Source organism: Raphanus sativus, chromosome 4 (genome assembly GCF_000801105.2).
Source record: "Raphanus sativus cultivar WK10039 chromosome 4, ASM80110v3, whole genome shotgun sequence".
NCBI lineage: Eukaryota > Viridiplantae > Streptophyta > Magnoliopsida > Brassicales > Brassicaceae > Raphanus > Raphanus sativus.
In genome coordinates, this window is record NC_079514.1 from 12,437,459 (window position 1) to 12,451,978 (window position 14,520).

The 14,520-nt window shown below is 32.5% G+C and overlaps 3 protein-coding genes across 5 annotated transcripts; 2 read left to right on the forward strand and 1 right to left on the reverse strand.

Moving 5' to 3' along the window:
* The first annotated feature begins 8,304 nt into the window (after positions 1-8,304).
* Positions 8,305-10,786, forward strand: LOC108849319 (expansin-A5). Its single transcript, XM_018622867.2, has 3 exons — positions 8,305-8,566; positions 9,179-9,470; positions 10,226-10,786. Exons 1-3 carry the CDS (start codon positions 8,401-8,403, stop codon positions 10,533-10,535), a joined length of 768 nt encoding a protein of 255 aa, XP_018478369.1. The 5' UTR covers positions 8,305-8,400; the 3' UTR covers positions 10,536-10,786.
* A 389-nt stretch (positions 10,787-11,175) lies between these two features.
* LOC108849724 (transcription factor MYB105-like) lies at positions 11,176-12,874 on the forward strand. Its single transcript, XM_018623324.2, has 2 exons — positions 11,176-12,496; positions 12,587-12,874. Exons 1-2 carry the CDS (start codon positions 12,352-12,354, stop codon positions 12,856-12,858), a joined length of 417 nt encoding a protein of 138 aa, XP_018478826.1. The 5' UTR covers positions 11,176-12,351; the 3' UTR covers positions 12,859-12,874.
* Positions 12,869-14,488, reverse strand: LOC108849723 (uncharacterized). 3 transcript variants are annotated; one of them, XM_057008910.1, is made up of 5 exons: positions 14,333-14,488; positions 13,962-14,179; positions 13,646-13,884; positions 13,401-13,549; positions 12,869-13,310 (listed from the first exon to the last, which is right to left on the reverse strand). In XM_057008910.1, the coding sequence occupies exons 2-5, from the start codon at positions 14,141-14,143 to the stop codon at positions 13,089-13,091; spliced, it is 792 nt and encodes a 263-aa protein (XP_056864890.1). In that variant the 5' UTR covers positions 14,144-14,179; positions 14,333-14,488; the 3' UTR covers positions 12,869-13,088. The 3 variants fall into 3 exon arrangements, with proteins under 3 accessions (XP_056864890.1, XP_018478824.2, XP_018478825.2); XM_018623322.2 differs by having other exon boundaries at positions 13,962-14,168; positions 14,333-14,487; XM_018623323.2 differs by having other exon boundaries at positions 13,136-13,310; positions 13,405-13,549; positions 13,962-14,168; positions 14,333-14,469.
* Positions 14,489-14,520: the final 32 nt, after the last annotated feature.

Genomic DNA, 14,520 nt, shown 5'->3' on the forward strand with positions numbered 1-14,520 from the left:
TACATAGTCTTGTAAAATTAATTAATTTGAGAAGCAAATGATGCAGCAAAAACCATTTGACATTTTGTCAAAAAGAAAAAAACAATTTGACATGTTGAGCTAAAGTTGACTTACTTGGTACCCATTCTTGTAAGTTGTACACGACAAAACAGCAGCGATCGTGAAGAAAAATGTTCAGAGACCATATACCAATAGGCGTTAGATTCGTTATTGGGCCACATAAATACGAAATAGTTTTCATATGAACCTATGTTGCTTTTAAACTTCCATCTGACCCTTGTCCCCAAAAATATAATATATCATATATGTCCTTATAGTCTTATAGCAGCAGGACTTTGGGCACACCACTTTCATAAGCTGTGTTTGAACTTCAACCCACGATTGACGCCACCATATATGTTGTACTTGTAGTTGATAAAAATTCCTAACTATTTACATGTTTTAGGGATCAATCTGGATTGATACATAATGTAATCCAATCAAAATGGTGTTGACTATTAGACATAAAGTGTCTCACATTAGTAGTTGAAAGAGATCCTTAGTAATATATAAGATGGATGGGCCACTTCACTAATCACCAATTGGTTTTAAGTGTGAAACTCATCTAGCTTAACATGGTATCAGAGATCGATCCAAACAATCCAGCCCGATCCATCATCGATCCAGCCCAAAGTCGACCCATCGATCCTTGCCCGAATATTCCGAGATTGACGCTCAAAGAGCCATCATCTCGAGAGGGTGTATTAGGGACAAATGTCCCACATCGGGTATTGGAAGGGATCCTTAGTAATATATAAGAAAGATGAGACACTCCACTAATCACCAATTGGTTTTAAGTGTGAAGCCCATCTAGCTTAACAATGGTATCAGAGCCAGATCCACGCATTCCAACTTGATCCACATCGATCCAGTCCAAAGTCGACCCATCGATCTTTGCCCGAGCATTCCGAGATTAACGCTCAGAAAGCAATCATCTCGAGGGGGCGTATTAGACACAAAGTGTCTCACATTGGTAGTTAAAAAGGAGATCCTTAGTAATATATAGATCCATAGTAATATATAATGTGGATGGACCACTCCACTAATCACCAATTGATTTTAAGTGTAAAACTCATCTAGCTTAACATTGATTAATTTTTAAGATACAAGACCATTTTTTTATAAGCTAAATCTAATTAATTTGACCAAAAAGAAGCTAAATCTAGATAAGGTATGATGATAAATTGAGCCATTTTTTTGTCACCGACATGATTGTAGAACTTGCATCATGTCAAAGTCCATATATTTTCAACTACCATTCATCCATGTGAGTTCGGGTACTAGTGTTCTACCAGATTTGAGTATAGATGAAGACTTCAGTCGCATTAGGGTACAACGTGCAAAAGTATTTGCGTTTAGGATATTAAGTATTTACATGCTACTATTTACATTATCTATCTTATTAAAATAGAATTACAATTATAAAATACTCTTTAGTTTTCTAATTTATTTACATTCATATGCCACTGAGAATTAAATAACTTTTTTCTTAAAAATAGTATGTCTTTTCCATATTCCCTAAAATAATTCTATGTCCTACAAATAAGGAAACCACATTGATTTACTTTTTTTTTTCCAACGAACATTATATTAAAAAACAAAGAAAAGTTTTAGTTATCAATTATGTTTTCTTCCCAACTTATTTACATTTCATCATCTTCTTCTATGTCACGATGTATGTTGGTGTTTCTTTGTTTCCATTGGATAAATCATGTGGAATGTGAAATGTGGAAGCACCGTGGTCTAGTGGTCAAGGTTTAAAGGCTTCTACACCCAAGTCTGGGGTTCGAATCCCAGGCGACGCAATTTCTACACCAGGAAGTCTGGGTTTCAATTTCCGGAGAAGGCGAATTATGCAGAATATTAGAGACAAATCTTACAAGGGATCTTTAGCATGGCGCAAAGAATACCGTCAGGAATTGATCTCATAGGGCGGCTCAGGATGATGCAGTCAGACATGGATTCTTATAAGGCAGGTAGAATGGTCAGCTGTAATATCATCTATGTAATGTTTCTCGTTGTTTCTAATAGCATAATAAACCCGACAAAAAAAATCATGTGGAATAGTGGTAATATCATTCAAAACAGAACGTAGGGGTTTTCTTCTTCTATTTGTATTATATCAAAAATAAACCCAATCATAACGTCTGTTTGAAAACAAATTCTTTAAATTTTTTAAAAAACTAACATTTTTTTTAAATCACCACAATCTGACGTTTAATGATTTTATATATGCAATTCATAAATACATTCCAATCTAAAAACAAAGATAAAGTTATAATTATTTAAAAAATCCAATTTCACAACAAATAAAAACAGAATACATTAAAATTTAAAACAAACAACAAAATCCAGCAAATCTACATATTTTCCTATTTATTTGGTACAAATCAAAATATCATAAATAAAATAATTAATTTAGAATCCAGTATATTATCATTTCACGTAACAAATTACATTTACACCTATCATAAATAGATATAAGCACAAAATAGTTTCCTTTTATGCCTACACTTGGGGAACAAGCACGAGATCTTATCATTTTTTTTTCAAATCGTAACCACTAAATATTTAAAGAAAACTGAATATATAATGGCACACAAAATTTAAAATAACACTAACAAAATCTTAAAACAGAATCAACACAATATTTGTTTCATTTATTTCAGCATAATATGCCTTTGAAATCAGGCTAAAATATCATATTCAATACAAATATGACCCAACTTAAATTACCTTATCTAAATTGGATTTTTCATTTTTCAAAAGTTTTAGCTCATATATATTTCTGAATTGACTCAATATTGTTGCCATAGTGTGATCAAATGCACGTTTTTTTAAAAGCAACAATTATTAAGGGAATTATGTTACCCAAATATTTGTATTATGTGCAATATTTTTGTCATCATTTTTAGTTTTAATTTTCTAGCTTATATAATGATGAAAAAAAAATTATATTAGTAGATAAAATAAAACACCCGTCCGACCGGACGGGTCCAGCTCTAGTTTCACTTTATTTTTTTTTAAAGAATCTGAGTATTAGTCATATAATTTTATTTACCAATTTTTAGTTATACATATATGGTGTAATATGCTTTAGATTTATCACACTTCTCCTGCTAATAGCAATTTATACAAACAAACATTCAGATTTTCACACGACTACTAAAATATTAATTTTATAAATGAAAAATCTGACATGCATAAAGCCAGTCCATGTCCATCCATTTTCCTTACACCATAATTTTCATAAGTCATTGTAGACGTATATATCTTGATCATTTGTTATCATTGTCAATACGTTTATGAATAGGCATAATTTCTTATTATTGGAAAAATCATTCGGTCTACTGCACATGAAATATTCTAAAGAGTAACTTGTTCGCTAATTCATTCTCATGTTGCTATGAGTTACTTTAAGTCTAAGATTCGTTTAACATCAAATATGCTTGCAGTTATTCAAAGTGATTGATATAGATTATTACTTGATGTATTTCTCTGTGATAATTTGTTAAACAAATACTTGAAATTAACAGGTTTATTGAAAAAAAGTTTATTATTTAAGCGCCAAATTAAAATAATAGCATCGATTTGATCAAAAATAATAATAACAGCATCGATTTTTATGCCAACTATATTTGTAATCAAATTATAGCTAGGGAGTGTGATACATATCTAGATTCTATTACATTTTTCTAAATGATCACCTCTAGATTTTATATCTTAAAGTTTTTCATAACATTACCGGGAAATATTGTAATTATATAACTCTTTCAACCAATTTCTTCTCCCGCTATAACTCCACCGATCAAATATATTAAACTTCTTCCTACAAAAAGTCATTAATAATTTTTTTTTTTTAAAAGGCTTAAAAAGTCATTAATAAACCAAACGAGATGCTCAAGACCACATCTTCTTAATTGCATGGGTCCAAAATTGACCATTTATCATCTTTTACCCGTTATACACTAAACAGGTTTATATTAACTTTGAGGTGGTCTCACTATATTAGAGAAACAAGTAACGATTTTCGTCGATGGCCGGTCCACACGCAGAATAATTCAGAAATTTATTTAGCAATATCCAAAGTGTTATATTTTCATCCGTTGTATATTTTAATACTTCCTCGATATGCACATGTTTGATATGATATCGGACGTCTTTGCCCGATTTGGATCGTTCGTCGAAATGGAAATGATCAATATTTATTGGTTTGTAATTTCTACTTGCATTCTTAAAGAATTTTAAAGTTATTCATACTGTTAATTAAAAGAGTTTTGTGCTACTAATATTAGTTCAACATATTCTAGACTATTCGTGACTGGAGTTAATTGCTTCACCGATTATATAAACCTTTTCATTTAACTTTAACTACTAGCATGATAATCCACACCCATGCGTGCAGAATATTTTTTTTAATAATGTTTGTTTAGAAAATTTGTGTTATATATAGAGTAATAGATTTTGGATACAAGGTTGCTAACTAAAAGACCATTGATGTTGAAATTATAATTTTAAAGCTTATTATATTTTACTATCGGACTTGAACTACAAATTATTAAAATTCACACAAGAAAAAAATACAATATATTATTACCTTGTTAAAAATTAATATTGCTTTAAAAGTCATTAAAGTCATTGAAGACATCAGTGTATATAAATTGCATTCATATATTGTATTTCTATGTTAACTATAAATCATGTTATATTAAATTTGATCGACTTTTCCCAAATAATATTGATCCTTCATATAAAGAACTTATAGATTCTTTGTATAATAATATTAATTGAAAAAGTCTCTCTTACCAAAAAATAATCACCAAAATTAACACCAGAAAAATCAAATACTATATCGCCTTGTTGGATAGAATATCTTATGAAAATGTTCAAAGTTAAAATATTCAGGTCTCAATATATTTTCAATATAAATTTTGAAATTAACGTGTTTATATATTTTATATTCCATATATATTTTAATTTAATGATATTAAAAATAATATATGTATATATATATATCCATTAAATAATACTTCATATTCATATGATTTTATGATCATTTGTATCTTTTCATAACATAAAAAAAGTAAAACAATATTAAAAAAAATCATTGTTAGACTTTTAACAGTTTTAGTAATTTATAGCCGTTTCAAAAAATTCAAAATATAACAAATAAGAAAAAATCTAAAATTATTATTATATAATTAATGTGATTGTTTGAAAAAATTAATTATATAAATTAAACAAAAATGATTGAAGATGCAAAAACTATTACCAAATATTAATTATTTAAAATCAGTAATTGTCATATATATATATATTGTATTAGATAATTTTGTAACTTTTATCTTAAAAAGAATATAGAACATTTTTAATGTATTACTAATCAGTTTGATAATTAATGTAATAAAATATAATATATATGGACTAATCTGTTTTCGTAAAAAAATTGAAAATCATTTTTATAATAACACGTAGCCTACACTCAAAAGTTGTCATGCTTATAATATACAAGAGATTTAAATCCTTTGACCTTTCCGTCTTTTAGGTTTAGCATTTTCAAACTAGGTTTGAATGCAAGAGTTGTGAATTTCTCTTTTGGTGGTCAAGAAACAATTGTGCATTTTATCGAAGTTAGAAATTTCTAAGCTCTTATTTCCTGTTTTCTATATATATTAATAAATCCTGATAATCTTATTTGGTGTAGACTACATAGAAACAACCACAATGAGTTGAGTGGTTCATAGTAAAAGCACAATATACTTATTGATATAGATCACTCACTTTCGGAGATAGTTATAGCTCTGCTCTGAGAAAACCAGATTTTTTTTTGAGAAATGGCTTACAAAATCAGATTTTTTTTTTGTAACTGAACAAAACCAGATTTACCAACTGAAACTTTGGTGATAGGAGAGAAATTGCATGCATGTGACTCTCTTGGACGTGAATTTAGCACTATTTACTTGTTTTGTTGATGGTTCATGGAAAGATGATGAAAAAAATAGTGGTATCAATTAATTTTAGAACTTGAGAATGAATCATACACCTTTTAGGGATGTAGGGTAGTTGTCGAGACATATCTTCCTTCCACATGAAATTGCATAGCCGTTTAGAGGTTATGGCTATTTTGAAAAGGAAATATTGTTTTATTTACTGTTTACAACATATTCTTACCATTTGATTCTTAAGTATTATATCCCATGCATGGTTCAGAGTCTATATTAAACCCAAATGAAACATCTTAATTATATTAAAACGATATTACTTATCATTTAAAATGTATATAACGATAAATATAGTTAAAATTTCCCAGCCCAAGCCAATGACTTCAATACTTGGACTTAAAATTGTCTAGACAAAATGTCATCACTAATTTATTACAATATTACGCGCCTGTCAGTCTCATTTTTCGTTTTCCTTTCGTTTTATTGTGGTTTTATTTGAACGTAGGCCTACCAAATTAACAGTGATTATATCTTTAATGCGCATCAAAGCTAACCAACAAATATTACCATGAAAATGTATGTATATGATGAGCATAATATATTACACTGACATAAAAGTTAATGATTTATGTCATCTCGGATTTAAATTTCTCTATCTTAGCCATGATTATATAACTCAGCTGAATCGATCTTAGTCTGGAATCTGGATTATATCTTAGTCCTATTACACTAACATGGTTAAGTACTATACTGGCTAGACTTGACAACGGGTACTATACGAGACATTATGTTTTATGACAATTTTTACCATAGAAACTGATATAGATTTGTAATAATTGTACTATTTTTACAATTGTACTACTTCAAATGTATCTACCATTTCCAAGTAATATAAGCATATGAATTCTCTCCAGGTGTATGAAGTCCCTATTTATTATAATTAATTGTTTATATTTCTAAAATATGTTGTCGGTTAGAGTACAGATCCACTGATCACATGCATGCATGGCCAAATTTCTCAGCCTTAAAAAGCTTCAGAATCGAGAGACTAGTGTCACACGCCACTGAATTACAATGTCGCACACCAGTTTATTTATTTTACAAATGGAGATACTTCACATGGAGTACTACTTAAATCAATAATGTTCTAATTACGAATTAAACTACCATGTTTATCCGCATAACGGTAAGAATAAAATCAAAGTGAAACAATTAAAATCGGATACATTGCTCTCTTTTCTTAACTGGAATCAGACAGTTCTCATTAAAAACCTTTTAATGATACAAACAATTATGTCAGTTATATTGAATACCATTAAATAAAATTTTGTTTGTCAAAAAATGAATTCACCTGATACTTCTATACGTTTTATTATATCTACCGTTTTCACAATTTTCGTGAATTAAGAAATATTTTAAAATGTATATTATATTTTTGAAAGCTAATTAACTTTTGGACTTACGCCTTATTTTACAGTTAAATTAATTTTAGATAAAACGCTAGTATACTTTTTTCTACTAAAAGTATGAAACAAAAGCAATAGCTTTGACTATCGCCAATTTTGCGTTTTGTATAAATATTTATAAATTTTTAAATGTTGGGTTTCTGTGTGCTTTCCTTTTTGTTAGTTCTGTTTTCTTCTCAAACCAGCTGTAACCATTTTTATCCAATGAAGTATCTACAGTTTCATAAAAAGTCCCAACCGTTCTTTATCACTTCTGCTACCAATCCAATGTATCTCCGGTTTTCAACAACAAATTTAGACAAGTAATAACACCCAAGCATACAATACAACAAAAATTAATAAATAGATTGCAGTGAAACGTGGACCAAAAAAACTTGCATTTAAATTCTCAATTTATACCTGGATAATCTTATTTATTGAGCTCTATATTGTCTGCCTCAAACACTCAAACCCGCATATTTATGAATTTAACTGCTATTTAAATCGTGTCTCCCTATGATTACTTTTCCACCTTTATAATAGATCAGCACTTCTATACTTTATAAGAAAAATGAAATATCTATAATGTTGCAGTATCACAATCACATCTATTGATCTCTGATACGCATTTATTTCGAATCTTGAGTGACCTTTACGATAGATTCCAACTCATTTTGACAAAAAATCTTTTATTCACCTCTTAAACTAACATTCACATCACCTTTTATAATTTTCCATGGACATTTAACACATAAAATGAAATAAAATTAATTAATTGAGTATATTGAAGACCAAGAAGCAGTTGCATGGACCCGGATTGATTCATTACAGCTAGAACTTTGTCCGAGTCCTTCTTTCTATTTATACCAAACTTTCTTCTTCCTGATATCATCGCACCAAACCTTCCTACTTGTCCACATTGACATAGATACCCGTTTGCTTCTCTTAGCTTCATTTTTTATCCCTTCTTCATCATGGGGGTTTTAGTAATATCTGCTCTCCTCCTGCATGTCCTAGCGTTTTCCACCTGTGTTCAGGGCTTCTACCGTCGTGGCGGCCACCATCCTGGCGGCCACGGGGGACCGTGGATCAACGCTCATGCCACTTTCTACGGCGGTGGTGATGCTTCCGGCACTATGGGTACCTTATTTATCTCCGATAAATTTTATTTCTCATTTTCACTTGCATCACTCTAAGTTTTAACTGACAAAAGTGTAGTGTTAGACGTAGTCATCTCACGACTTTAGAGCTAGCCAGTTCGCTCGCAAGTCGTAATCGAAACATGCAAACAGTTGCAACGGCTAATCTTGATTTTTTTTTTTAAGAATACTATTACTATATTATACAAAAGAAATGAAGAAATCGACTGATTGACGTCATATGTTTTTTAAAAACTAATTGTCTCAAACGGCATTTTAGCATTTTCTTTATATATATATGTCATAATTTATTTTCATTAAACTAATTTTCCTAACCCAAGATTTTCACTTTTCATATGCTACAAAACACAAACGCAAACGCCGAAAGTAAACAAAAGAAAAACCTTATATATGTTTGGCGACTTGACGTTTACGTTTACAGTTAATAAAATTGTTTTATCTCAAAGATAAAGATTGTGAGTTTTCCTTTTTTTTTTCTTTCGAAAACAATAGACACAAGATAGATAGATATAAACGCAGACAGAAAGGAAAAACCACAGCCTAGTTTTTTTTGTTCGTGGGTTATAAACATTTTCCTAATAAACAAAATTAGGTGGAGCATGCGGGTACGGGAATCTGTACAGCCAAGGTTACGGAACAGAGACGGCGGCGTTGAGCACGGCGTTATTCGATAACGGACTTAGCTGTGGTGCCTGTTTCGAGCTGAAGTGTGTCAACGATCCTCAGTGGTGCATACAAGGCCGGTCCATTGTGGTCACTGCCACTAACTTTTGTCCTCCTGGTGGCGCCTGCGATCCTCCCAACCACCATTTTGATCTTTCCCAGCCCATCTACGAGCATATCGCTCTCTACAAGTCCGGTATCATTCCGGTTATGTACAGAAGGTACTAATTTATTAGCCCTGTTTATAGACCCTCCCATTGAATGTCTAGAAGTTGCATAGTACTGAACTATTATAAGTGTAGTTTGTGAAATATTTTGCTCGTATTATTATTTTATTAATATACGACTAGGAAATTTTACTACCGCTCTCAGGTCAAAAGATAAATTTTCTCTAAAAGTATCAAATAACTAAGTAAGAAAACAAGATTAAAGTTGTAATTATTTAGAAACAGATGCATGAACTATATGGCTTTTAAGTGTTAGCTGGTTATCTCTCGTCTGAATTTTTCAAAATATAATTAAATTTTTCTTTTTATATTTGAACAAAAGTCTTTTTTTTTCTTATAGACCGACGAGTAGGAAAAGTAAGAGCCATGGAACCCGTATATTGAACAAGTTTGTAAATATTAAAAAAATTAGTTAGAACTTAGAACCATTTTTTTTTTTTTTTTGATCAAAGAACTTAGAACCATTATGTACAACAAACATATGTTGAAAACACAAAAGACACGTATCTACGTGATTCATCTTATACTACACCACTTAATGGAATTTGAACCTATTAATACGCATTCACTACTTTTGGACCAGTTGATAAATGTCGAAGAAATTGGTTACTCAATTGTCAATAGACTGAAAACTGTATTCCGTTCGTTATCAATTAAATAAACACCAAACTTGTGGTACCTTTTCTGGAGAGTTAATTTAACTTTGATAATAGTAGTAATTTAATGTAATCATTTTCTCATGAATATAGGGTACGGTGCAACAGAAGAGGCGGGATAAGGTTCACGATCAACGGTCACTCGTACTTTAACTTGGTGCTGGTCACAAACGTGGGTGGAGCCGGGGACGTACACTCTGTGTCGATGAGAGGGTCAAGGTCAAAATGGCAGTTAATGTCAAGAAATTGGGGGCAAAATTGGCAAAGCAACTCTTATCTCAATGGCCAAAGTCTGTCGTTTGTTGTCACCACAAGTGATCGCCGAAGTGTCGTGTCGTACAATGTTGCTTCTCCCAGTTGGTCCTTTGGCCAGACCTACACCGGAGGGCAGTTTCGGTACTAACTAGTTCTATAATAATTAAGTGATATATATTGTTAGTCCGGTTTGGTTTGCTTCGGTTATTGTAATTGCTTCTTCTTTTTTTGTAATTTCCGGTTTTCAAGTTGGGGACCTTTTTTTGGGTAACCAATTGAAATTTGGACTAGTAGATGTTCGTGAAGAGTGAAAGAAAGAGATAATCCTCGTTTTATAATAAGAAAAATAAAAGTGATATTGTTATTAAAAAAATTGTAAAGGACATATTAAAGTGTTTATTGGCTTCTAAGTTTTTAAAACGTTGGAAAACATTTAGGGACTGACTGGTGTAACCGCAGTGGTTGCGGTTGCGGAAGTTTGCGGGTGCGGGTGGTTGCGGTTTTAAGCGTTTTCTAGAGATTTGTACGACTGATACAGCTGTTATAAATTATTGCGTTTGCGGGATTCTTATGACTGGTAAACTACCAAACACAACATCTGTTAAATAATAATTTAACAATATTTATATTTTATGTGATTATAAAAATATTAAAAATCATAATAATATGATAAATATAAAATTTATATTTATAAAATCATATTATTCAATTTTAAAAATTTATAGAAAATATTTTAGTTTTGAATTTTTATAATATAAATTGAAATATAATATGGATACATTTTACAATTTCTATTATTTCAATTGAAAACTTTTATTGGATATTTTAGTATTATTTTTATTTATTCTGTTTTTAAAGAAAAAAAATTTATCATTCCGCAACCGCTCGCAACCGCAAACACTAGCTGGAACCAGCTTTTGATTTTAAAAGGTTCAGAGCGGTTTGAAGCGATTTGTAGCGTTTTCTGTGATTGTTTCGAAATACCAACATCCGCTATGAACCGCAAAAGCTGCGTTTGCGGATGGTAGCGGAAAAACCAGTCAGCCCCTTAGACGTCCTTGAAAATGTTAGTTTTTTTAATAGAATAGATACAACGAAATTGTAGGATTACGAGTATATAAAAATGGTTTAAGATGTATTATATATACTTTATGATACATTTTTTTTTCTGAAACTTTTTATGATCCATGTGCGGTTCTCAACATGCTTTTTTTTTGCCGTCTAAATAATCATTCATTAGAAGAAAAGAACAGAGTTCAAACATAACAACACTCAAACACTAGAACACTCCCTACAACCCAGGAACAGACTGGCATCGTAAAAAAAACAACCAAAACTACAGAAGGAAACAAGAGGAACGACTCAGAGAAACCTGTTTTCATTCACAAAGAGCTCAAAAAGCCAAGCCGGGTGACCTCTCGCAACATACGATCGGACCCTTCCTTCCCTTGTAACACTTTGAGCAATGATCGCAGCTTCTCTGTTTTCCTCTTTAGAAACACTCACGAGCTGTAAATAGCCTCTCTTCTTCCCCAAGACTACAACGTTAGAGATTTAAGCTTGGCTTGATTTTAGTGGGACTTAATAATACCTTGAAGAATATGATTTGTTCTTCTTGAATGTGCACGTTTTGCCACTAAGAGTACTACTTCTTTGGTTATTCCTTGAATAATGCGTAGAACATGCATATGCAACCATACGATACGTTATCTATGACTTGCATCTAAAATGGATATGGATATGCATAACATCACATGCTTTATCTCTGTCTATATTATGTCTCTGTGTCTCTGTGTGTATATACGAGACGTGGTTATAGGAGAGAGGCCAAGAGAAGGGCTAGATGGATGTCTCCTGTTTCCAGGAATACCCTTTTAATCTCTCGTTTCAGAGGAGCAGTTAAGGGGTTTGTAGAAAACAATGCAGTGGGGTTCTCTAATAAAGAAGAATGCTAAAAGAGAGTGATGAATCAAAAAGAAGAAGCATGTTTTAGGGTCTGTAGTAGAGGACATTGGAGAATCTCTGAGGATTCTCACCTCATGGAACTTGTTGCTGTTTACGGTCCTCAAAACTGGAATCACATTGCTGAGAAGATGCAAGGAAGAACAGGTAAAAAGAAAAACAAGCATTTTAATTTGAAAATCTTTCCTCTGCTACTTTCAGGAGAAAATGAAATTAACAATGTGTGTGTTTCATAAGGCAAGAGTTGCAGATTGAGGTGGTTTAACCAGTTAGATCCTAGGATCAACAAGAGAGCTTTCAATCTTGGGGAAGAAGAGAGGCTATTTGCAGCTCACAGAGGATTTGGAAACAAATGGGCAATGATTGCTAAGCTTTTCAATGGACGAACAGACGATGCCTTCAAAGAACCACAGGCATATGTTCTCATGGCAAGAAAGTTGAGGAAGCTAATCAAGAACTTGAGTACTCCTGCTATTATTATCAAAGTCCCTGTTTCTGGTAGGTATTAACATGACAAGCTAAGAAATCAAGTATCTTTATTTCTCTTTCTCCATTGTTATCAATTGAAGTTCTGAACCAGAATTTGAAAACAGATTACAAAATAAAACAACTCAGCACATATATTCCCTTACGGATTCTGAGTTTAAGACCATGAATTTGAATTCTAAGAATGGTCTACAAAGAGACAAAGAATCAAAGGACCTCAGCAAACTTCAGCAGTTTTGCATTCCATAACTGCTCATGCACTCTGAGCTGTGCCTGACATTGCTTCTTGGAGTTCCTCCATTGTAAGGAGCCTCGTGCTCTTCACATGCTCTCCTTTTGCGTAGGAATCAATATCCTCAACGTTCACTTCCTTCATTGCAAACTGGTTTCCCACAGCGTTGACTGTCCTCTCCACAAAATCTGACCTTTCAATGTAATCCTTCATTCTACAAACGAAATCTGTGTGATCTCTTTCCTGCAATGTACCAAAGGTCCAAAACACTTGCAACTGAGTTCCAAATCAATTTGAAGACAATTAAGATAGAGATGAAAATAAGGATCATACCAACCGGTACTGTGGGACTTTGGAAGGCAGCTTAAGGTAAGCCATGTTTCTAACATTGTAGTCCCATAGAAATGACGTATGGTGTATCCATCTATTCCTAATTATTGACTGAGCATTCCCACCAAATTTACGGTCACCGAAAACATAATCTGAAACATTAAACCATTTTTCATTGTGGATGAATAAAGAAGGCAGAGTACCTAAACGAGAACATCAAAAAAAAAAAAAAGAGAGTTTTCACACACCATTCTCACGTAGTTGGAAACCATTAACACCTTCAAACACTTGACCGTACAAGGAACCACTCCATGCCATGACAGAACGAGGATAAGGCTGGACACTTGGAACATCATCTTTGTTGCAAATCAAACTCACAAAGAGGGTACTCTTGTCCACTATCACCGTCCCACCTCCAGTGAATCTTTTTATCACCGGGATTCGATCTTTTATAACAGGTCCAAGCTCAAGAAGTTGAGAAGGCTTCCTGTAAACAGAGAGAAGAAACTCACATGCTCAAAGTCAAAGTTCATCAGAAACGTAGAAAGTCAAGGTGTTTTTTACCCAGACATGCCCATGACAATGGTAGGGAGATTGGTTCCATCATTAAGAATACACCAGTTATGAGTTGATGCTCTAAGAAGCCTCTCTTCTAGATGAAGTTGTTCCAAAATCGGTGTTCCTTTAAGTCTAACGAGATTCATCAGTGGAAGTCTCAAATCCTTGGCTCCTCTACTTATACTCATCTTTAATCTCTTTTGGAGCTTTTACCTGAGAAGAAGCTTCAAGTAAAGAGATAAGTTCCTCAAAAACCCATAAGGTAAAACAGACAAAGCTTCAAACTTCGATCGATTCTGGATTCCAATATCGACAAAAAGGCATATTATTCCGATCATATGGAATCAAATCTCTATTACAATAAAAAAGAACCTTACTTTAAATCGAAACTCCGACGAGGAAGCTGCGAAGTCTCTAATAGGTGGCTAGAAGCTTCTAGGATTTTAGTTAATCATTGCCCATATAATATGCCTTCAAAGCTCCAAGCAACGATCTTGGTCAACGCTTATGCAATGGGCGCGCGCAAGGTGTTCGATTTAATGCCGCAAAAGAGATTATTTGTGTG

Coding starts and splice junctions, on each gene's coding strand:
- LOC108849319 (XM_018622867.2), top strand. CDS start 8,401: ATGGGGGTTTTAGTAATATCTGCTCTCCTCCTGCATGTCCTAGCGTTT. Junction 8,567..9,178: donor TGATGCTTCCGGCACTATGG/GTACCTTATTTA, acceptor AAACAAAATTAG/GTGGAGCATGCGGGTACGGG. Junction 9,471..10,225: donor ATTCCGGTTATGTACAGAAG/GTACTAATTTAT, acceptor TCATGAATATAG/GGTACGGTGCAACAGAAGAG.
- LOC108849724 (XM_018623324.2), top strand. CDS start 12,352: ATGAATCAAAAAGAAGAAGCATGTTTTAGGGTCTGTAGTAGAGGACAT. Junction 12,497..12,586: donor GAAGATGCAAGGAAGAACAG/GTAAAAAGAAAA, acceptor GTGTTTCATAAG/GCAAGAGTTGCAGATTGAGG.
- LOC108849723 (XM_057008910.1), bottom strand. CDS start 14,143: ATGAGTATAAGTAGAGGAGCCAAGGATTTGAGACTTCCACTGATGAAT. Junction 13,550..13,645: donor TTTCCAACTACGTGAGAATG/GTGTGTGAAAAC, acceptor TTAATGTTTCAG/ATTATGTTTTCGGTGACCGT. Junction 13,311..13,400: donor AAGTCCCACAGTACCGGTTG/GTATGATCCTTA, acceptor GGTACATTGCAG/GAAAGAGATCACACAGATTT.